At 35.6% G+C, this 25,000-nt stretch overlaps 2 protein-coding genes across 2 annotated transcripts in view; both read left to right on the top strand.

Moving 5' to 3' along the window:
* The window catches only part of LOC136832337 (muscle M-line assembly protein unc-89-like), a 502,631-nt gene that overhangs the window by 98,156 nt on the left and 379,475 nt on the right, over nucleotides 1-25,000 (top strand).
* Nucleotides 3,698-25,000, top strand: part of LOC136832095 (uncharacterized) — a 42,740-nt gene continuing 21,437 nt past the window's right edge. The window contains exon 1 of the mRNA XM_067092740.1: nucleotides 3,698-9,016. Within this exon, the coding sequence (XP_066948841.1) occupies nucleotides 4,910-9,016 (4,107 nt within the window). The 5' untranslated portion in view covers nucleotides 3,698-4,909. The remainder of the gene's footprint in view (nucleotides 9,017-25,000) is intronic.

Below are 25,000 nucleotides of genomic sequence, written 5' to 3'. Positions count from 1 at the left end.
AGACGTATGTAGGCCTACCATGTGTGTGTCAGTTATTATTATTATTATGTAATATTTTTATTATTATTACTATTATTCAGAAGATGAACTTTATTCATATGGAACAAGCCCACAGGGACCATTGACTTGGAATTCAAGCCTCCTAAAGACCCTATTCATATGGAGAAGCCAACCACGGGCCACTGACTTGAAATTCAAGTTTCCTAAAATTATTATTATTATATTATTATTATTATTATTTATTATTATTATTATTATTATTATTATTATTATTATTATTATTATTATTCAGAAGATGAACCCTATTCATATGGAATAAGCTCACAGCTGCCATTGACTTGGAATTCAAGCCTCCTCAAGACCCTATTCATATGGAGAAGCCAACCACAGGGGCCACTGACTTGAAATTCAAGCTTCCAAAAAACATTATTATTATTATTATTATTATTATTATTATTATTATTATTATTATTATTATTATTATTATTATTCAGAAGATGAACCCTATTCATATGGAACAAGCCACAGGGCCATTGACTTGGAATTCAAGCCTCAAGACCCTATTCATATGGAGAAGCCAACCACAGGGCCGCTGACTTGAAATTCAAGCTTCCAAGAATATTATTATTATTATTATTATTATTATTATTATTATTATTATTATTATTATTATTATTATTATATTCAGAAGATGAACCCTATTGATATGGAACAAGCCCACAGGGGCCATTGACTTGGAATTCAAGCCTCCTAAAGACCCTATTCATATGGAGAAGCCAACCACAGGGGCCGCTGACTTGAAATTCAAGCTTCCAAAGAATATTGCAGTGTTCATTCGAAAGGAGCAACAGAAGATAACAGGAAATACGGAAAGAAGATCTCAGCTATTAAAAAGTAAATAAAAAAGCTAAATAAATAAATTTAGCAAATAGATAAAAATATAAATAAATGTATAAAATACAAGGTGAATAGTTTTAGCGTAATAGTGCATTGCTTCTTCGGTTGGACTTTTGAGGTTCTAATTGCACACGAAGATGACAACAGGTCATGGGAACTTATGACGTACTTGAAATAGATACACTGGGATTTATTTTTTTTTTATTTCTGTCAGGTACAAAGCTTTTCCTTTTTAAGCTTGAATTTTTAGCAAAGTTTATAATACTGCATGACTAAAGGGTTTGAAGTTTGTTGTCGCTCGTTTTCTTTTATTTTCTCTTGTAAATACTATTGTTTTTTTAAAGAAAGTTTTTTTGGCTATCTAATTATTCGGTTCCTACATTCTTGTTTATTTATGTTTTCTCCTTATCAGATGCCCGAATTCTACTACTTTACACACACACACACACACACACTCACACGCGCTCACCCACACACTCATATATATGTATACTGTATATATATATATATATATATATATATATATATATATATATATATATATATATATATATATATATATTTATATATAAAATATAAATATAAAATATAAATATAAAAATATATATATATATATATATATATATATATATATATTTATAAGTATATTTACACATACATATACATATATATAAAAGGTTAATGGGAACAATACAAACCTCTTCTACATATTGACATAAAAACAAAAATAAAATAAAAACAGCAAAAATGAGACTAGACCATCACCAGAAGCTTCCTGGTCTGCTGTAGATGTATCTCAAGAACTCCTTCCTCTTTCCTCCTTCCTTCTTCTTCCCCCCCTCACTCCTCCTCCTCCTTTCCCTCTCCCTCCCCATTCCCCCTCCCAAAATCAGGGGGCCATCATCAAGTATTTCCGAAATGCAGCAAATTCGGCGCACGCGGTCCACCATTGTGGCCCAATACAAGTTCAGCGCTCCCGGTCAGGACGCTGCTATGCGCGGGACGATTTTTACTACTCGCTAAAGAGCGCGCGAGCGCGCAACACACACACACACACACACACTTTCACATACAGAAAAGCACACAGGCACTTCGTTTGGCCCGGTTATTTTCTCACCGGCGGTTTGCTTGTGCTTGTTAGGGTCGTCTGTGCTTTTGGGCTGGTTCTGCTTTTATTGTTGGCGGGTTTGCCTAGTTTTTAAGCTTTATGCATTGTCTCCAATTTTTCTGACTTTTTAATTTATTATTATTATTATTATTATTATTATTATTATTATTATTATTATTATTATTATTATTATTATTATTATTATTTAGAAGATGAACCTATTCATTAGGAACAAGCGCACAAGGACCACTGACTTGAAATTCAAGCTTCTAAAATTATTATTATTATTATTATTATTATTATTATTATTATTATTATTATTATTATTATTATTATTATTCAGAAGATGAATCCTATTCATAGGAAACAAGCGCACCACTGGGGCCACTGACTTGAAGTTCAAGCACCCAATGAATACTGTATTGGATTTCATTTGAAGGAAGTAACAGAAGGTAATGGGAAATACAGAAAGAAGAGATCAGTTATTAGAAAAAAAGATAATCCAGTAAATAAATAGATTAAATGTAAGTAAATGATTGATTCCAAAGAATGTGGTGTTCATTTGAAAGATGATTCCAAAGAATATGGTGTTCATTTGAAAGAACTAACAGGAGCTAATAGGAAATGCAGAAAGAGATCAGTTATTAGAAAAGAAAAGAAGATAAATTGATAAATTAATAAACAGACAGATAAAAATGTAAATAAATCATTAAAATACAAGGAGAATTGCTTTAGTATAGTAATGCGTTGCATGTTTGCTTGAACTTTTGGGGTCCAATACGTGCATCGTATTATAAAGATTAATAAACTTTTATTTATTAACCAATAACAAATATGTATTAATTTGACTAAATAAATTACTTGAGTTATGTTCGAAACACGGTCTGTACGACATTTGGTGGCGATAAATCTTTGTTTGTTGGACTGTTTGTATTTTTATTTATATGTTTTTTTGCAACGTGACTTCAAGTTGAAATTATAGCCACTGTCTGTTTCGATTTGCTCTGTTCTGTTCTCAGCAGCTTGCAGTGTTTGTGTCATTGGTGGTTTTACTGTAGTTTATGTTGGAACCGTTGCCTGTTGCAATGAAAATGATGATGATGGTGATAGTGCTGGTGCTATTATTATTATTATTATTATTATTATTATTATTATTATTATTATTATTATTATTATTATATGCCGTTTAAATATATTTTTTGCTGATATAATAATAATAATAACAATTATTATTATTATTATTATTATTATTATTATTATTATTATTATTATTATTATTATTATTATTATTATTTTCAAGCTCCTTAAATCCGCTAATGAGAATTGCTCTTTTTAAATGTAACATTGATTTTATGAGGCAATAAACGCTTTTAATGATTTTCGTATATCTCCAGTATTATATTATATATATTTTGCTAATGTCGCTTCAAACTCTTCTACTGCATTTTCCTGAATTATTCGTCCCCTCGTCCTACTTTCTATTTTATTAAAAGAGAAAAAGAATAGGATTTCAAACTCAAATGAAGGAAAACTAAAAGAAAGGAAGTAGCCCCTTCCACGCCTCAATAAAATCTCGTACGTGTAAATAAAAATACACTTCCCAGAGTGGCCTCCGCTTCTCACCTTACCTCCAGCGCCGAAGCGATTGTCTTTTGTTTCTTTTTCGATGATTCGCCAACTGTTTTTCGACATCTCGATGTCTCCTGCGTCTACGTAGATCGCTGGGAACTTTTGCGGCATCGTCGGTCATCGGGACGTCTGTCGTTCTTTTTTTTTTACTTTTAGGTTTTTCGTCGGTTGTTTTCCTCATCTTTTAGGTTTTTTCGTCTCGCTATTTGGGCTTCTTTTAGGATTTTCGTCTCTTTTTTTGTTTACCTTTCTTTTAGGTTTTTCGTGCCGTTTATATTTGGTTTCCTTTAGGATTTTCGTGTCGTCTACTATTGGTTCCCGGTTCCCAGACGCTTACTCCGCAAACAGTTGCGGGCACACTACGCTATTCGTGTGAAGTGCAGAGCTTTCTTAACTTGATACAGTTTTACTTTATACCCTTTCTCTTTCATAGTGTTTATTATATATTTTTAAACTGAATTCCCTTGTTTTTCAAAAATTTAAACGTCTTTACCTTTACTTTATTTAATAGTACCGTTGTTATTTCGTCTCGAACTTCCTCCTCTCCTTTCCTCCTCTTCTTCCTCTTCCTTCTCTTTCTCTTTCGCTCTTTCTTCTGCTGCTACGTCGCGTGGAGGGAACGCGGAGGCCACCACCGCGAGGTAAGGACCATCGGCGGTCGGTGCCAAGTTTTGCCGGCGTGGAGGGTTGTTGGCTGACGGCGGAGAGAAGGCTGTGGTGGTGGTGGAGGAGGTGTTGGAGGAGGTATTGGTGGTGGTGTTGGAGTGCCGGGCATGGTGCCCTGGCTGCCCGCTAATGCCCAGTTGGCGCCCCGTCCCCGCTCCTTTCGCTTGCGGAAGATGTAACATCGATTGTGGTCTTCCTGATTCCCTTGTTGCTGGAAGCCCCCTGCCCTGCCCTGGCCTTCAGGAGGTGCTCTGTGGCTGCTCCTACTACTGAAGGGAGGAGAAGGAATAAGAACGAGAAGAGGAGTAATAAGAAAGAGGAATACTCTCCGTGGAAGTGATATCTCTCTCTCTCTCTGTGTTTTTAGTGAAAAATCAGAAAATTTAAAATTACTGTAGATAATTTGGTTTGTTTCTTGGAGTGAGTGAAGAGGCAGAAAATGTTATTGGGTATAATCTGAATGTTTCTGTTTTTGTGGTTGATGGAAAATTCAGTCCTGAAATAGCTACTCTAATGTGATAAGAGACTGTGATATTGTAACTCAAATTATTCTTCATGACAAGTGTAGGTATCTGTAGTTCTAAACGAGGGATTTAAAGAAGCTTCAAGATGACTGACTACTGCCGCATTACAGGGCATGCCCGTAACTTGCCCAAACCTTGTTACTTCCCCCTCCTACCTCCAATTACTCCAGCTGATGCGAGAAAGTTGGGCAGGCTCACTGGAAAAGCCCCAGTGGTGCACACTTTCAGCCCTATCATTGCCTTCGGAAAACCCTTGAGGTTTGATGGCGTCGAGGGGTGTAAAATCACAAAGTTTGAAGACTGTAATTATGTTTACATGGTCTTTGAGAAGATGAAGGACAATGAGATGACATTCTATGACCTGGAATCAACCTTCAACAAAATCAAGGGAAAGCGCAAGAGACGTGTTGAAACAGATAGGGAATTTGTTTACCAAGTGCCGAACCAAAAGACGAGTCTGGTCGTTTCGCCGGAAATGGAGGAAGCCATCAGGAGGGGAGATGTAGAGAGTGTGTCCATGAGCAAAGACAGCAAGTACATCAATATCAAGGTTACACATGGGAGAATTGTTAAAATTAAATGTAAACCCATGAGTTATGTTGATGTCCAGGAGAGAGATAACCTTTATTATGGCTCAGGACAAAGCAAGGAAGTTCTGGAAGAGCAGCAGAGGATTCTCAATGAGCGCAACAAGAAGAAGTCAAACACAATGGCAAGGAAGATGCGGTTTGAAGGACTTGAACAAAAGGCAGAGGAAGAATATCTCAGGGACACTGTTAAACCTCCTTTCAAGAAGCCGCGTGTGAAGTTCAATGCAAAGCAGAGGGCTGAAAAGCTAGCGAGAATGGAAGCAATGATGAGGGAACAAGCTCAAAATAGAGCCATCGTCCTGCCTAAGCTTGACACGAAAAAGGCATCGGATGAACAGTTGCAGTATGAGAGGATGTTCTCTGATATAACAACAGCTCAGGTCACGTCCATCAACATCACAATTGTTGCCTCAGGTTTTGATTGGGCAGAAGCAGAAGCAGCAGAAAGTGCTGGTTTTGACTGGGATAGCTTCCCCCATGAGGAATGGATTGATCCTTTAGAAGTAGAAGAAAATGCTGTGAAAATAGAAGAAGCTGTTGTAAGGGAAGATATAACAAAATTAGAGATTGTAGCCATAGTTGAGACAATCACACCCTCATCTGCCATGTCAAATGATGTTACCAAGGCTGTGGTAGAAATGAAAGAGGAAACCATTCTTAAGAAAACAGAGAATATTTCTGAGACTCTTAAGTCTATGAAAGATAAAGAACTGGTACCCAAATTTGATGATGTATGTAAAATTGCTGCCAATATTGATAAAGCTGAAATTGGTTATATGGTACATAGGGAGGAGGGTGTCACATTTGTATCCAAGGCAGAATATACAGAAACAGGAGAAAAAGCTGTGTCTGGTGCTATTGTTGAAGTAAATGAAGAGAAAAAGTTTGTTGCTGGTCAGCTTATTAAACTTGCTGATCAGGAATCTTTCATTGCTGGTCAAACTGTTGAAACAGTTGAAGGTAAGAAGTTTGTACCTGGTCAAACTATTATGAACAGGCAAGGCGAGATTAACTTCATTCCTGGTGAATGTGTTAAAGGGCTTAATGAAGAGATTAACTTTGTGGCAGGTCAGATATTCCATACCCCAGATGGACCTAAGTTTGTTTCTGGCCAAGTTATGGATATTGGGGATGGTAAGAAAACATTTGTTGCTGGTCAGACAGTCAGTACTGAAGAAGGACCAAAGTTCACTCCTGGTGAAGTTGCTACTGATGTTTATGGTGACGAGGTCTTTGTTCCTGGTTTGAAAATGCCCACAGCTGATGGAGGGAAATTCGTTGCAGGTCAAACATTCCAGTCGGAGGAAGGTATTACCTTCAAACCAGGTCAGATTTTGGATACAGTTGAAGGCCCCACATTTGTTCCTGGTAAGACTTTCGTAACTCCAGAAGGTAAAAAGTTTATCAAAGGTGACTTTGTTAACGATGACCAAGGCAAGCTCAAATTCGAACACCGACCATTCGAGGTTGAGAAGATAAGTGAATGGCTTGTTATACCAAACCGTGAACTTCAGCCCATTGCCTTTGCTGATAGGAATGTTGCTGGGTTCATTGTCACTCCTACAAATACCGATGGTATCCAGGTGGGTGAAAAGTTACATGGAGACATGGTTGAAACTCATGACACTGTGCAGTTCTATATATCTGGTAAACTGCCAAAGGATTTGTCACCAGAAGCAAAGATAATTCCCGGCCAATTGATAGTAAATGCAGAAGACAAGAGATTCATTCCAGGTAAACTGATGGATACCCTAGAAGGAGAGAAATTTGTTCCTGGACAGCTTGTGAATACAACGCATGGAGAAGAATTTATACCAGGCCAGGTTGTTGAAAGTTCTGAGGGACCAAAATTTGTTCCAGGTCAACTTGTAATGACATCTCAGGGAGAAAAGTTTGTGCCAGGTCAGGTTATAGTAGAGGATGAAGGTCCTAAGTTTGTACCAGGCCAAATTATCCAAACCAAGAATGGCGCCACCTTTATCCCTGGTCAGATGATGACCACAGATGAAGGCCAGCTCTTTGTTCCAGGTCAGTTGGTTGACACAAATGATGGCCCACGTTTTGTACCTGGTCAGGTGGTTGAGAGTCAAGAAGGGCCCAAGTTTATTCCTGGAACAATTATTGAAACAGATGAGGGTCTCAAATATGTACCACCAGATGCTGATGAGTATGATGAGGACTTTGAGATTTCCTTCCAAGGCTATGAAGTCAGTGCAGAGGAACTTAAGCTGCTTATGGTTAATCCCATCGATGCTCGTCCTCATTCACCTATCATGAATGAGGAATGTCTGATTGATTCTGCTACACTGAAGAAATTAGCTGCTGAATCTGTTGTTGTCCATGGAGTAACTCCTGAACCACCTGCTCCAGAGAAGAAGAGGAAGAGAAAGAGAACAAAGGTACAGATCGACATGGAAGAAGAAAAAATGGAGGTGGAAGAGCCAGATGATGGTACAGAATTATTAGAACTCCTTAACAAATTTATCAAAGCAACTTCATGCATCAATCAGGCAAGAAAAGAAAAGGAGATGAGGAAGCTTTCAAATATTCTAGGCGATTTTGAACATGAGACCATACCCTCCGTACAGGTAGATGCAATGCTACGAATCTTGAGCTTAAGTGAGACTGCAAGTAACGCATTCCGAGCGTTCTTTGGCGAGGATGAAGAAACAATTAATTTCATTGTTGAGAATATAGATGATACAGATACAATGACAAGGAATGATGAGGCTAAGAAGGCCCTTAAAACATCCATCCAAGGTGTCATTACAAGTAAATGCGACAAGGAAATAGAGGACATCATTCACCTTTTGGATATTAATCCAGATAACCTGCTGACTGACCAGAAGATTCAAGTCCTCTTGACAGAGGCAGTTGGTATTGTCTGCGTTACAGGAAATGTTGAGGTAGCAGCCATGCTTGAGAAATTCATATCAGAGCCGTCAGATCCAAACACGCTCCGTGACAACAACGATGTGGTGAAAGTCCTTCGACAGCTGCTGGTCTTACACCAGATTGCAGAACGTGACCCTGAGGTTGCTCGAATACTCGAGGCACTACAGAACAACCCTGAAGGCCTGAAGGACCGGCGAAGAGTAAGAGAACTGCTGAGAAATGCCAACATGTTCCTTTGTAAGCCTGACGCCAATTCCAAGAAGAAGTTTGACATCCGACACGTCGCTTCGTCCAAAGACATTCCAAAGGAGATATTCGAGCAGATCAAAGAGGACAAGAAAGAGGCTGACAAGTTCATCCAGAACCTCCCAGACGAGCTGTTCGCGGCTATCATGGGAGACAAGAGATGCGGAGAGTATCTTCTCGGCTCTCTGGACTCCGAAAAGACGGGAAGGGCCAAATCAGAACTGGACAAGTTCAAGAAGGGCATGGCCATCGTGGTGACAAAGGAGAACATGCAGGCCGTCATACCCAAAGAGTACTCTCGATCCGTGTGCTATGGCATCATCCCCTACATCCTTATTGACGAAGAGGGATTCAAGTTCTTCGAGCGAGGCCTCACCGGCAGGAAACTGGCTCCTGCGAGGGTCATAGAAAACACGTGGTATATGCCTGACTCCTATTACTTGAAGAAACCCTCGTATGAGGTGCGTAAGAGATACCTTACTCAGGTTATTCACTGGATATCCACTGCTCATCTCCTACAGGTTTTGACGTTAGGGTTTTCATCTCGTACCCCCATAATTATTCACATCATAATTATCATCCTCCTCATCATCATAACCATCATCATCATTATCATAATCAATAATGATCAATCGCCTTACCCTAATTTCATTCATCGTTGTGATGTTCACCATCTTCACATTCATCTCACCATTACAGACATGAAATCACTAACACACTTATGACATACTCTCACAAACCCATGTCACATACATTGGCTTATGACTGAACTATGGCACCTTTTCTAAGAGTTCAAAAATGAGAACATTCCAGATTAATTTTTTGTGTAAACACAAAGCTGGCTTAAGTTGTTTGGCTTTCAATGTGATCGCGATTGGATCATTATCAAAAGAAGATAAAATGATTGACTGAATTATTTTCCTTCGCATCAACTGACTCATTATGATTCTCACCATGTGGACACCCTCACAATCAATAGCCTTAATGAGTTCTATATACTGTAGATAAATAAACACATAAGTCGACTTAGCCAACATATAAGCTAAGCTAATATGTTATCATGCTCTTGGTAATTAAGAAAACGTAACGCCAATGTTTATTTATCAATCTGTTAGTAAGACGTTTGTTATTCCTACAGTTAGTTTATTTTCTCAAAATACTGGGTAGTCAGTGCAGTAAAAATATTATTATTCAGAAGATGAACCCCTATTCACATGGGACAAGCCCACCACATGGTCCATTGACTTGAAATTGAAACTTTTAAAGAATTTGGTGCTCATTTGAGAGAAGTAACAGAAGGTAATAGGGAAAAGACAAAAATTAATAATAATAATAAATAGATAAAAATATAAGTAAGTTATAAAATACACAAAGAATTGTTTTAGGTTAGTAACGCATTACATCTTCGCTTAAACTTTTGAGGTTCCAAACGAAAAAGAAAAAAGAAAAACTCCTTAGGTCTCTGCCAGCTGAGAAACTTTGACATTTTTTTTGTCAGAGAAGAGCCCATTCAGTCGTTAATTACTATCGTTAATTACTGTCTTCGTTATTGATGTTGTTCTCGTTTTTATGTTCTTGTTCTTGAAAGTAACTAATCTTCTCTTTCGGCCTTCCTTTTAGGTAAGAGAAGTTTGATGATCCAATTATTTTTGTTCCGCAATTCTCGTCTTTATTCCTCAACTTAAAAGTTTTTCCTTGTTTTTTTATACGTTCAGGACTTTATATATATATATATATATATATATATATATATATATATATATATATATATATATATATATATATATATATATATATATATATATATACATATACACATAAATTCATTTTTCTCCTTATCAATTTCTCGTCTTTATTCCACACCTTAAGTTTTTCATTGCTACCGTTATTTGATGTTCCCACGTGTTCAGGAATTTCTATATATATATAATTTCTTTTTGCTCCTTATTTGGCGTTGTTTACGGAACACTTTGCGCCGCGTAAGTTAAAAGGAACACGCAGACATTGAGTCCTGAATTCCCTGCGAAGGCAGTGAACTTTCATGACCTCAGCTGATCTCACTGCCTTGAAATTTTAATCGAAACACGTGGTGTTGTTGAAAGTAACGTAAGAATGATGTCTCTCAAATTCACAGGATAAAAGAAAAGAAATTTTTACGTCTCAATTTATTTACTTATATTCTCAATCAACTGTCACGTTTGAATTTAATTTATGTTCTTAATGGAATTGTAGTTTGAACTTAAAAATGTTTTTGGATGCTTAGAAAAGACGCCATCACTCAAAAAATAAAATCTGAATTTATAAGACGACGGACAAACACATTATATCACCAGAAAAATCTTGAATTTTAACGTCTTAATTTACTTATTTTCTTGATGAAATTTAATTTGAATCTAAAAATGCTTTTGGATGCTTAGGAAAGACGCCATCACTCACTCACAAATAAAATCTCAATTTAGAAGACAACAGACAAACACATTAGACCATCATAAAAAATATCGCTGACAAAAGGACACTGCCTCACAACTGCTGGTTTTTGAAGCACTAGATTTTTTTTTTAGCTCATTCTGTCAAATTTACACCTTGTGAATTAAGTGAGCATAGCAGGTATTAATGAGGGTGGGTTAGAAGATGGAAATATGACAAGTACATTGTCGTAAACACTGGTTGCTGTTATTAGTTATTTTTTTTTCCATTCTTACATAACTACACTTGCATATTTTATTTTGCAAGTCTTTTATTATGACTTCCTTTGCCTGTCGCTATTAAAAATAGTCCTCTCTTTGATAATACCCTCTTCCTCCCTTCTCTGCTTTCTCTGTCTGTCTGTTTATCTCTGTGTCTCCTGTTTTGTCCTTGTCACTGTCTCCGTCTTGGTCTTTCTGTCTGTCTGACTCTCTCTCTCTCTCTCTCTCTCTCTGAGATTCAAAAGATTTCTTGCTTGCCTGTGCTTGCATGAGTGTCTTCAGTGACATAATCTCATCCAGTCAGCGGACGGAAAATTATGAGAGAGAGAGAAAGAGAGGGAGAAAGAGAGTCGACTTTCTTGCGTAAGATATAATCTTTTTTCTTCTTCTTCTTCCTCCCTAAAACAGTTGTAGATTCTTGGGCCCAAATGTGGCCAACTTGAACTCTGTGGTATTTTTAAAGTTTTACTAAAAGCTGATGATAAGTAATGCTGAGAGCGGCTGTTTTATGTAGGCGAGATTGCTTAGCGAAATATAAGAGATTTAAAGTAGGCTTCGAGTTACAGAGATATTAAAAGGCGAGACTGCTCAGCGAAATATAAGAGATTTAAAGCTGGCTTCGTGTTACAAAGATATTAACAAGGCGACACTGCTCAGAGAAATATAAGAGATTTAAAGTTGGCTTCGAGTTACAAAGATGTTAGGAAGGCGAGACTGCTCAGCGAAATATAAGAGATTTAAAGTTGATTTCGAGTAACAAAAATATTAGGAAGGGCAGATTGCTTAGCGAAAAAAGTTAAGTATATATTAGTTCAACCAGACCACTGAGCTGATTAACAGCTCTCCTAGGGCTGGCCCGAAGGATTACATTTATTTTACGTGGCTAGATTTAAAAGTTAGTCTTGAGTTACAGAGATATTAGGAACGGTAGATGCTTGGTGAAGTATAAGAGATTGAAAGTTAGTCTTGAGTTACAGAGATATTAGGAACAGTAGATGCTTGGAGAAGTATAAGAGATTGAAAGTTAGTCTCGAGTTACAGAGATATTAGTAAGGGTAGATGCTTGGTGAAGTATAAGAGATTGAAAGTTAGTCTCGAGTTACAGAGATATTAGGAACGGTAGATGCTTGGAGAAGTATAAGAGATTGAAAGTTAGTCTCGAGTTACAGAGATATTAGTAAGGTTAGATGCTTGGTGAAGTATAAGAAATTGAAAGTTAGCCTCGAGTTACAGAAATATTAGGAACGGTAGATGCTTGGAGAAGTATAAGAGATTGAAAGTTAGTATCGAGTTACAAAGATATTAGGCTTCCCTTAATGAGGGCTATCAATCTTCCATGGGACTCCTTCTGCGTCCAATCCCTCTGTCGAGGCCATGTTACCTCCGTCGTATATTTAGATCCGCGGAGATTCTCTGGGGGCAGGTGTGTGTTAGTCTGGGGATGAATCACGAATCAGAATGCATGATTCATCGGCGTGCGAATAGCTTCAGCAGCAGCTATTCATAAACTGGGCCTGAGGTTGTTAGTTAGTTAGATCAACGGATGCTCCTGTCGAGAGTGACGTTGCTTGGGATAAAAGGCACTGACGTCATCGTTCGTAGGTCCCGTTGGGGAGGGGAAATTTGTTCTTAACAGAACTAGAAGCCTCGAGAGGAAATGTTTTGGGTCCTTGTTCATGTTCTTCTTTTGTAAAGAAGGAAAGAAGGGTTAAAATTGTTCTTAATAGAACTACAGGACTAGAGAAAATGTTTTGGGTCCTTGTTCAAGTTCATCTTTTGTAAAGGAGAAGGAAAGAAGGGTTAAAATTGTTCTTAATAGATCTGCAAGCCTCGAGAAGAGATGTTTTAGGTCCTTGTTCATGTTCTTCTTTTGTAAAGAAGAAGAGGAGAAAGTTTAAAATTGTTCTTGCCAGAACTATAAGCTTCGAGAGGTCCTTGTAAACATTCTTCATTTGTAAATAAGAAAAAAAAAGGGTTGAATCATTTTAAGAAAATTTTGCAAAGAAAAGACTATAACATAAACTTAAGAATGTTCTCTTGACAAACAGATAAATGATGAGAATGCAGTTTATAGCATCAACTGGTTAAGATTCCAGCTGCTTTGCGACAATAACCGGACGAGAAAAAAGTCGTAGATTCTTATGCGAACTATCAATTACAGAGGCAGCGTAAGCGAATATATAAATTTTGGGTAGTTAATATTTGCTGATGCAAGATCACGTTTTGTGGGTTCTTGGGTAGCTAATAATTGTTGATGACATGCCAGATTTGGTGGGTCCTCTCGGGTTCAAAAGATAAGTGTCTACCATTTCACATATTTTGATGTCATATCAGGGCTAAGCTCACAATCATTTTTTGTAGGCCCTTCGAATGAAAATATTAATCTTTCCCATGCCATTGGCATAAATTATTGCTTTCGCTTTGTTTGTAGAATCTCTTCAGCAGCAATAGAAACCGCCAACAGTTTCATTCCACCAGAGAAATTATATATTGCGGATTTCTCTTTGATATGAATTTTGTTTACTCGCTGTGCATGCTTGATGGGATATAATTCAGTCAGCTCGGATCCAAATCACTCAAAGCGCTTGCTAGATGTAAGGCAGTTGACTTACAGCTTATTCTCTCGTATGAAAAAGGAGTTTGTAAAGGAATGTGTTTTGACTTTAGATTCCAGTACTTATTACCCCGATCATCTTGGATTTTTATCCATCGTTTGCTTTTTTCTGTGATTACCAAAATGAACCTTTCTCTCAAAGACCTGCCTACTACAACCTGCCAAAGTTGTTCAAAGTTACATATCTGCAACTTACCTAATCACCATTTGCACTTTCAAAGAAAATCAAAGTGCACCTCTCTCTCTCTCTCTCTCTCTCTCTCTCTCTCTCTCTCTCTCTCTCTCTCTCTCTCTCTGTGCATCTGCTTTTCTATACATTCCTTTATCTCTCAAACACATATTCCTCTTCTAATCACCATTTGCTTTTTCAAAGAAAACCAAAGTGCACGTCCCTTCCTCTCCCCCCCTCTCTCTCTCTCTCTCTAAGTCTGTCTCCCCTCTCTCTCTCTCTCCAAATCTAGCTTGCTCTCTCTCTGTCTCTCCAAATCTACTCTCTCTCTCTCTCTCTCTCTCTCTCTTCCCTGTCAAACACTTCTTACAACTTGCCAAAGTTGCTTAAAGCTACACATCCCCAACTTGTCCCTGTGGGGATTTGTGCCTGCAATTCAGAGACCCATTTATCCCCCACCCCCTATGCACCTCTGGGGCTGGGAGGGTATGATGCAATCCATAAAAGGACTCACTAAAAATTCATCTCCTTTTTATCATTATTTATTCTTGATTTTGGCTCAACGCGACGCCTGTCGCCAGAAAATCCCACGAGCGGAAAATGCTAACGACTGCTGAGAGTTTGTGTCGGGGCATTTAAGTCAGTCAGGGATGACCCGTTATCTTGTAGTGCCTTTGCCCTGTTTTTAGTGATCTCTCTCTCTCTCTCTCTCTCTCTCTCTCTCTCTCTCTCTCTCTCTCTCTCTCTCTCTCTCTCTCTCTCTCTCTCTTTGACTTTCTGCTCCGTTTGTATTTGCAGTTTTTTTGGGGTTCTTGTGGTGTCTTGACTCTCTCTCTCTTCTCTCTCTCTCTCTCTCTCTCTCTCTCTCTCTCTCTCTTTAATTTTTCTGACTGTTTGTTTGTCTGTCGTTCTTTCTCTCTCTCTCTTTCTCCTTCTCTGTCCTTTTAACTTTATTTCTCTCTCTCTCTCTCTCTCTCTCTCTCTCTCTCTCTCTCTCTCTCTCTCTCTCTTTACTTTCGCTGTCTCGCTCTTTGACTTTCTCTGTCTGTCTCTCGCTCTCTCTCTCTCTTTCTCTATAACTTTCTCACTCTAACTTTCTATCTCTCTCTCTCTCTCTCCCTCTCTTTAGTTTTCTCTGTCTGTCTGTCTCTAACTTTTTCTGACTATCTCTCTCTCTCTCTCTCTCTAACAGTTTTTTTTTGCATTCATCTTTAATTTCGATGCTTTCACTCTCGAAACATTCTTTACAACGCCGTAAGCCGAGAGAGAGAGAGAGAGAGAGAGAGAGAGAGAGAGAGAGAGAGAGAGAGAGAGGAGGAGTCGTTTATGCGCATGCTTCTCTCCGCGTCTTCTGGCAAGCACCTATCTGTAAAAGCAATTGGATCCCGTTCGTCGCTCGTAAATCCCACGAGGGGGATGCGATTCGATCTGCGATAACGACACCTACAGAGAGAGAGAGACAGAGAGAGAAAGAGAGAGAGAGAGAGAACTCCTTAGGTTGATAGCTCCCATTCTTTTGCTTTTTTTTGTCTCTCTCTCTCTCTCTCTCTCTCTCTCTCTCTCTCTCTCTCTCTCTCTCTCTCTCGTTAACTTTCGAGTCTCTTCAACTTTCTCTGCCTCTCTCCCTAACTTTCTCTCTTTCCTTTAGCTCTCTCTGTATGTCCGTCTTTTTAACTTCCGCTTTCTCTCCAACTTTCTCTGTCTCTCTCCCTGACTTTCTCTCTCTCCCTTTAACTTTCTCTCTCTCTCTCTCTCTCTCTCCTGGTAGGGTGTTGGTGACACCGAGAGAGAGAGAAAAAAAAAGAGAGAGAGAGAGAGAGAGAGAGAGAGAGAGAGGGAGAAAACTCCTTTTGCTGACAGCTCCCACTCTTTTGTTTTTATACTCTGCGTGTGTCCTCTCTCTCTCTCTCTCTCTCTCTCTCTCTCTCTCTCTCTCTCTCTCTCTCTCTCTCTCTCTCCTGGTGGGGTGTTAGTGAACTCTAGGCGTTTTTATTATCGGACTTTTGGGATTGCCAAATAGTGATGTATATATATTTCACATCTGACTTTTATTGTTCGCATTGGCTCTTTGTTGATGAAATCTTACTGCCTACGCATACATTTTTTCCTGATAATTCTTGCTATTGTTTCAGTCGCTTTTATTTATTTACTTTTTTGAACAGTACGATGCGTAGAATATATTTGACTTCTTTACTGATTATATTGGACTTATTTGTAGATTGTATTTGAGTTATTTATCAACTTATGCCATTTACAATTTAATTTTGAAGACACGAGTAATAACTGTTCATGTATGACAACTTTAAACATTACTGAAACTGAACGATTTTATATATATACATATATGTATAATATATATATATATATATATATATATATATATATATATATATATATATATATATATATATATATATATATATATATATTTATATATATATCACACACACACACACACACACACACACACACACACATATATATATATATATATATATATATATATATATATACTTGGTATATATGTTTGTATGTATGTATTGATGTATGTATATATACACACACACACTTATACATATGTATGTATGTATGTATGTATGTATGTAAGTATGTATGTATGTATGTATGTATATATACATATAATATAAATAACTGTAATGAGCCTTACTCCCAAATCAGTCTGAATCTTTCTCTCTAAAATAAAAAAGAAAAAGGGAAAAATATTAGTGGGTATTATCCTTTGAGGATTACGGACTAATACCATCAGTATTAGTCTGGATGAATTGTCAATGGAAATTTTATTCAAAAGAATTAAATTCTAAATAAACATTTCCTCCCACGAGCTTTTATTAAAGCATTAAAGCCATTCCCAATAGAAGAAGAAGAAGAAGAAGAAGAAGCGATTTTAGTCACTTCAAGCGACGTTAATAACTCTGGAGTTGCCAATCTTCATCAAGGGAAATCCAGATAAGGTCTAGAGACCCTGCCAAAAAGAAAAGGTTTTAAGTTAGACACATTCGATTATAATTGATGATACTAGATTAATTATATGTTGAGTCTTGCAACGCCTCTGTGACTTAACTGACGTTATTTCTTAATTACAGTCTTAATCTCCTTTACTTCGTTTTAACAGCAACTCTTAATTATGGTCTTCAGTCTTCTTTATGGATGTTTGAGTATACTCGCATGGTCAGTGGTTTGATTCGGCCTGTTCCGTAGCTTGTTCTAGGTGTGAATGGAAGCTTGATGTCAGTTGTAGGTCAAAGTTAAGGTGCGGGGTTCGTAACGATATATATGTATGTATGTATGTATGTATATAGTACATATATATATTTATATATACAGTATATATACGATATATATATATATATATATATATATATATATATATATATATATATATATATATATATATATATATATATATATATATATATATATATATATACACACACACACACACACACACATATATATATATATATATATATATATATATATATATATATATATATATATATATATATATATATATATATATAAAACTTTTGCCGTTCTAAATTCACCTAAAATGCCTCACCAAAAATTAGAAATAAGATACAATTAAATCTCAAAGACAAAATAAATCACCTTACGATAATTCTACGCCAATTCTATGGACAATGAATTCCTTGATTGAAGAATATCTTAGGTTACTCAATTCTGAATAACTGACGTTCGAATCCTGTGTGGGAAGTAATGAAATTTCATTAAATAAATCCAGATTAAGTCTACAGGCGCCTTCACGAACCTCAGTAAGACGTGTACAATACCTGTTGTCAATTATTCTTTTTCAATTTGTACGAAAACTGAGAATTTTGAGATCTCTGTCCCCGTAATGACTTGTGATGTGTAAATTTACTGATCATGATCACAGTTACAGCAGCAAAAGCTATGATAATAATAATAATAATAATAATAATAATAATAATAATAATAATAATAATAATAATAATAATAATAATAATAATAATATTCTCGGTAAATCTTTGATACCAGTTGGTAAGCCTGAATTATATTTAAGTACAGAAAACGCAGTGTCTATATAAATATATTCTTCATCTCTGTAAACGTGAGTCATATCTTAAAATATAAATCCAATGCGTATATGAATATTTATTTTTCACCTACGTAAACCTGTTTTATATCTTAATATGGAAAACGCAATGGGTATTTATTAATTTTTCCCTTGTGAAAAACAAGTAGTCTACGTGTAATGAAGTATACGTTTTGTTATAAAAGGTAATTCAAGAATGGATTACATAATTACATTAAAAATTACAGTGGTATTAAAAATGACCCAAGTAACTGCAGATATTTTTAGGCTTGAGAGGCACGCTTGTAATTCAACAACAAAATAATATTGAATTAAAATAATGAGTAATTGAATTAAAAAAAAGATATTCTAAAAATTTACTTTAGGTACTAAGGAACTTACATTCGTCTTTCTACAAAAGGTTAGAATTAACTGAAGGTCAATTTGAAAATATGCCAAGGGTTGAAATCATTGGATAAAGAGAATGGGATCTATTGAAATTTGGTGAAATTTGAGAATTGGGCTGAAAAATGAGAACAGCTTCCAAAGGCCAAAGTGTACAGTTATCGATGTGTGTGTGAATATTAATCCGTTCCGTTTGAATTCATGGTTATTTACGTACAGTTCGAAATCTGATTTGATTTAGATAATGTACAAGAATTGTTAATTTTTTTTACGTTGTGCGAATTTTAATTCTTACCGTTTGAATTCGAGGTTATTTACTACAGTTCGAAATAGGTTTAATTTTGACAGAGTAAAAGACTTTCTTTAAAATTTTGTTTCATTTTAGTAAATATTTTTTTTTTCGTAGGGGGGTTAAATTCTATCAGTTATCTTTTTAACATTTTTCATATTTTTATTTATGTATGTATATATATACATATGTACGTATACATATGTATATATACATATTACACACACACACACACACATATATATATATATATATATATATATATATATATATATATATATATATATATATATATATATATATACACAAACACACACACGCACACACACATATATATACGTAAATATATTTATTATATATATACTATATATACACACATACACACATGCATACACATATGTATGTATGTATGCACGTATAATCCGTGTGATGGTACCCCAGCAAAAACATGAAACACGACGCTTATCACCTTATTCTCGTAATTATTCACAAACATATTTCAACTGAATTTACCCTCATACTTAATAGCATTTTATAGGTACGACATTATAGCAGACAAAATCATATATATTAAGAAAAACAACCCAGGTATATTCAACCTAATTCCATGAAAATACCAGCAAATATTCTTTGGTTAAGATAAACAAGCAAATTACAAAATAAAAAAAATAAAAGTTTCTGTCAGTCATTTTACACAATAAGTTTTCTGTTTTTCATTCCATGTTTAGAAATTAGATGTTTTTTCATGAAGGTAAAATTATTCTATTTGATTAAACGAAATTTCTTTAGTTTGCGAAAATAATTACATTTATTTTTTGAGTTCACAAAACATACTCCGTTTAAAATTGCCATAACATTTTTTTAAATTTGGGTAAAATGATTCAATTTAACTAAACAAAAATTCTTTATTTTCTTCCTTAATTTCATTTTCCTTTCAAGTACACAAAAATATTCAGTTTTTTTCTAAGTCAAATATTCCATAACATCCCGTTATACTTTGATACCTACATTCCACAACTATGATTCCACTAACTCATTTTATTTCCATTCCATTTCATTTTATTTTCATTATTTATACATATATAATGCTTTCTTTCTTAGATTTCTACGTCATAATCACCAGTATCCCTCTAACTTTTACTTTTAATATTGAGTCTGCAGTTGTTCATAAATGTTTCAGCACTCCTTTGCTCTCATGATTATGGTAATTTTACTTTTGTTAATTTACTTTCATTTCCTTCATAATTCATGGCAGTTTCAGCTTTCCTTTGTCTCATAATTATTGTCATTTTATATTTTGTTTATTCATTTTTATTTTATTCATAATTGTTTCAGCATTCCTTTGCTCTCTTAATAATTATATTGTACATTTTGTTTATTCACTTTCATTTCCTTCATACTTCATGACAGTTTCAGCATTCCTTTGTTTCATAATTATTATCATTTTACATTTTGTATTCACTTTCATTTTCTCCATAATTCATAATTGTTTCACCATTACTTGCCTCCTCTAATTATTATATTTTACATGTTGTTTATTCACTTTCATTTCCTTCGTAATTCATGACAGTTTCACCTTTCTTTTGTCTTATAATTATTATCATTTTACATTTTGTTTATTCATTTTCATTTTATTCATAATTGTTTCAGCATTCCTTTGCTGTCATAATTATTATATTTTACATTTTGTTTATTCACTTTCATTTCCTTCATAATTCATGACAGTTTCAGCATTCCTTTGTTTCATAATTATTATAATTTTATATTTTTTATTCACTTTCATTTTCTTCATAATTGTTTCACCATTACTTTCTTCCCCAAATGTTATATTTCACATTTTGTTTATTCACTTTCATTTCCTTCAGAATTCCTTTGTCTCATAATTATTATCATTTTACATTTTGTTTATTCATTTTCATTTTATTCATAATTGTTTCAGCATTCCTTTGCTCTCACAATTATTATATTTTACATTTTGTTTATTCATTTTCATTTCATGCATAATTCAACATTTTTCAATCATTCCTTCGTCTCTCATAACAATGATCATTTTACATTTTGTTAATTCATTTTCATTTTACTCATAATTGTTTCAGCATTCCTTTGTCTCTCATAATTATTATCGGTTTACATTCCGCTTATTCATGTTCATTTCCTTTATAATTCATAATTGTTCCAGCATTTATTTGTCTCTCATAATTATCATAATTTTTCATTCTGCTTATTCATTTTCATTTTTTTCATAATTCTTTTAGCATTCCTTAACTCCCATGATTATTATCATTCTACTTTTCATTTCACATTGTGTGACATTTCTGCTTTTTTTCACATTTTCTGTTATGTTATATAATTCATGTTTTCTTTCTTTAGGTAATTTTTTTTTAAAGTTACCAGCATTCTTTATTAGATGATATTTAAGTTAAAAAATTTATTTTTGCATTTCATTTCTTCTTAAATACGTTGTTAATTATGACATTCATACTTTATTTAATTTATGAACTTTATTGTTTATGGAAAATATCCTTTTTATTGTTTTATTTGCTAAGTGATATCTGTCATTGTTTTGAATTGTTTAAACATTTATTCTTCACATTCTTGAAGAGTTTCTCTCATTTTCCATATTCTTTTTTTTTTTTTAATTTTGTCTTAGATATTGATTTAGAGACTTAGATCAGAGCTACTGAAGGTATTAGAGCGGTAACCCCTTAGTTTACTGACTCCCTATTTGAGCTTCCTACTATTGTTACTAATGTTCTATAGTTGGTGTGTGTCCATTCGATGATAATCATGTTCGGTTGTGAAGTGGGTTTAAATAAGTACGTATGTATATATATACATACACACATACATATATATACAGTATATATATATAAATTTATGTATATATGTACGTATACATACATACACCACAGACACACACATATATATACACACACATATATATTTATATACATACTGTATATATATATATATATATATATATATATATATATATATATATATATATATATATATATATACGAGTATATATACACACACACACACATTACCAGATTATCAGAGTCTTCCTGTGATGGGTTTTATGAAGCACAATCAAACATTACCAAAAAATCTTAAAAATCATTTCACAGTGACATCAATTCTAAATTTATTTCCGATGAGTCAATTTATTAGACTATTTAAGGAAAAGCCTCCATCAGGGTCAATCTAGGTCATCTACGAAAGACGTCATGGGAAAATACGACGATCTTACGATCGATAAAACCCCTCACCCCGGCCCCACCCCACCAAAAAAAGATAATTGAAGTCACCTTAAGTTCCTTCCGTAACGACCCCAAACTGCTAAGGTTCGGTTCATCTCGTATGTTTGTTAACCCACTCTCTCGCCTCTGTAATATAATTTGTCACGTTTATTTGATGCAGTTAACTCTGGATAATGCTAGTCTTGACATTCTTTTCCATCTTCAACAACGTTTTACTCAATCCCACGTGCGTTGGAGACACGGAGAAGAGCAAAAATAAACTGTGGAGAGAGTTGAGGCGGTTTGTGTACGCTACCACACAGATCAGGTAGAGTCTCTAGAGCGCGGACGAAATGTTTTTTCAGATTCTAATCTCGATACGGAGCTTGTCTGTCACATTGTCATCCACACTGCCACTCCCGATTAGCCTTGAGAGAGAGAGAGAGAGAGAGAGAGAGAGAGAGAGAGAGAGAGAGAGAGAGAGAGGTGGGGGCCGGGGTGGGGGGTGTATGATTTTGGGAGCTGGGTTCATCTGAGAACGAGCTGACTATTGTTTTATCTTTCTTTTTAATTTTATACTTTGTTTAAAGTTTGATACAAATCCAATTTGCAGGCGTCGCATTTTTGACGTTCTGTTGATTGGTGTAAATTATACAACATATTTTATGCCCATTTTAATAAATCAAATGAAATTGGTTAATGGGTCTGGGCTACATAAAGGCACAATGTCGCCTGTCTCAGGTAGTATCGATTATTCAAACGGCTTATTATCACCGCTCAAGAAAGTCACGTTTGCATAAATGTATTTTTTGCAAGATTACGTAAAAAAATTAACCTGGGTATTTTTAAGAAAATTTGGCACAAATTGGGCCTAGTTATTGCCAGCAATAGCTCAGATTTTGGGAAATATAGGAATGTAAATTTTATGAAGAATGGAGGAAGAATGGACCTTCTGAAAGTAGATCACATAGCCCTACTGAGGTTTGCTGTTACTGGACACACTTGTCTAGATTGCTTTTAGGATACTTGATATTTTCCAAAATAAGAAAGGGAAGTATTTGATATTATAATTCATTTCCATTCAGGGCTATTTTTTAACCACAGTTGACTATACTATTTAATTTAATATTTAATACGGAGGTATTGCCATCAATGCACCTTACGTGGTACACTGTAGGCATTGCTAAGTTCGTTTGCAGAGTCCATCCTGCCCCCAAATGCACCCACTTTTTAGCCTTTTACCCCACCTCCATTCCAGCTTTCTTTCTTCCATCTTGCTGTCCAACCACTCCAACCCCCTCTTATCAGTCTCAAGCACTGAGTCACTGACATGTCCCAGTGCTTGGGGGTAATAGGCTTTTTAGTATTTACAGTAACTATTTCTTCATTCGTACAACGCTCAGTCGAGTTGCAAGTTAGCCATTTTTTTTAAAGAGATGTTACTGAAGCTTTAACGATTACGCAGCCTTTCTGGGTCTTTCTTTTATACTCGTAGTCACATCATGAGTCTCATTTACATCCCTAGTGTCATTATGAGCCTTTCTTCGTGGCGGATAACAAATAGACCCTTCAGTATTTCAAACAACCGTTTCTTGATTCTCAAACGCAATTTGGTTAAGTGCTACGCGCTCTCTCGCAGGTGGAGAAAACGACCGAAGTTTGCAAAGGGGGTAACTAGTGCAGAAGTTTTTCTTTGTGCCGAGATTTACGACAAAACTGTTTTCTGTCTGCAATACTTATTTTCTGAATGTTTCTTGCGAGTTTTAGTTACAATTCAAAAGCAAAAATAAGCGTGAGGACTGAGAAGAGTGGAATACTCACCTAAAACACTTGATATTAACCTGATATCTAAATCTTCTGTTTGTAGTGCTTCTCTCTCTCTCTCTCTCTCTCTCTCTCTCTCTCTCTCTCTCTCTCTCTACGTTTCTTGCAAGATTTAACTACATCCAACCCATAAACATAAAAATGAGAGCTAAGAGTGGAATACTCGCATAAAACTCTTGATATCTCGATCTTGGATTGCATAAAACACACGAATTCTCAAACCGTTCTCGTATTACTGAACAAAAGAGTTCTGTTCAGTCCACATTCTCTTCCTCCTAGAGGCAGGGTTCGGAGACCGCATTCATCAGTAGGCCATAAAAAGATTAGGGGGTCTTATTTTAGTCACTAGAGCAGAAATGAGCAAAGAATGAAGTTGTTAATAAAGGAAAATCAATAATTTAGCGAAGTGAGATCGCCCATTCGCCCCCGAGGTGTGGTGCAGCGGATGTCAAGGCGACTGTATTTGCGACGCACCAGACACTCTCTCTCTCTCTCTCTCTCTCTCTCTCTCTCTCTCTCTCTCTCTCTCTTCTCTGTATCTCCCTTCTTTCCATCGAATTTAATTTTACTGGCTGCTTTTATTTTTTCCTCATGTTTTGATTACTTTTCCTCAGTCTCTTACTTTCTGTCTCCTGTCTCCTTTATTCGTCTCACAATTAAAGCAGTGATTCCCCATTTCTCTTTTCTCTGACTGTTTCCTCGTTTCGGTCTCTTGTTGGCGTCTGTCTTATGTTTCTTCGCCGCTTTTTTCCCTCTTGTTTTTTTTTTTATTTTTCTATCTATCTGTTTCAATTCTGTCTCTCTGTGTTTCTAATGCGTTTTTGTTAATATTTGCTTCTCTGACTTCCATCTGATTGTGATTGTTTCTACCTGTCTGTTTCAATTCTCTCTATCTGTTTCCTCTCCGTCAGTGTTAATATTTTTACACGTCCAAAATTAAAAGGCAAAATCTGTCTTCCCTTGCTTTGGCTTTTCCAAATTCCTGTCTACATTGCATGTCTTTTCCCTACTTAATTCTTCATCTCTGTCTGTCCCACCCTCTCTCTCTCTCTCTCTCTCTCTCTCTCTCTCTCTCTCTCTCTCTCTCTCTCTCTCTCTCTGATTCATCTCCGTTTCAGTTTTAGACTCTCTCTCTCTCTC

Source organism: Macrobrachium rosenbergii, chromosome 49 (genome assembly GCF_040412425.1).
Source record: "Macrobrachium rosenbergii isolate ZJJX-2024 chromosome 49, ASM4041242v1, whole genome shotgun sequence".
Lineage (NCBI taxonomy): Eukaryota > Metazoa > Arthropoda > Malacostraca > Decapoda > Palaemonidae > Macrobrachium > Macrobrachium rosenbergii.
This window is presented reverse-complemented; position numbering and strand designations above follow the sequence as displayed.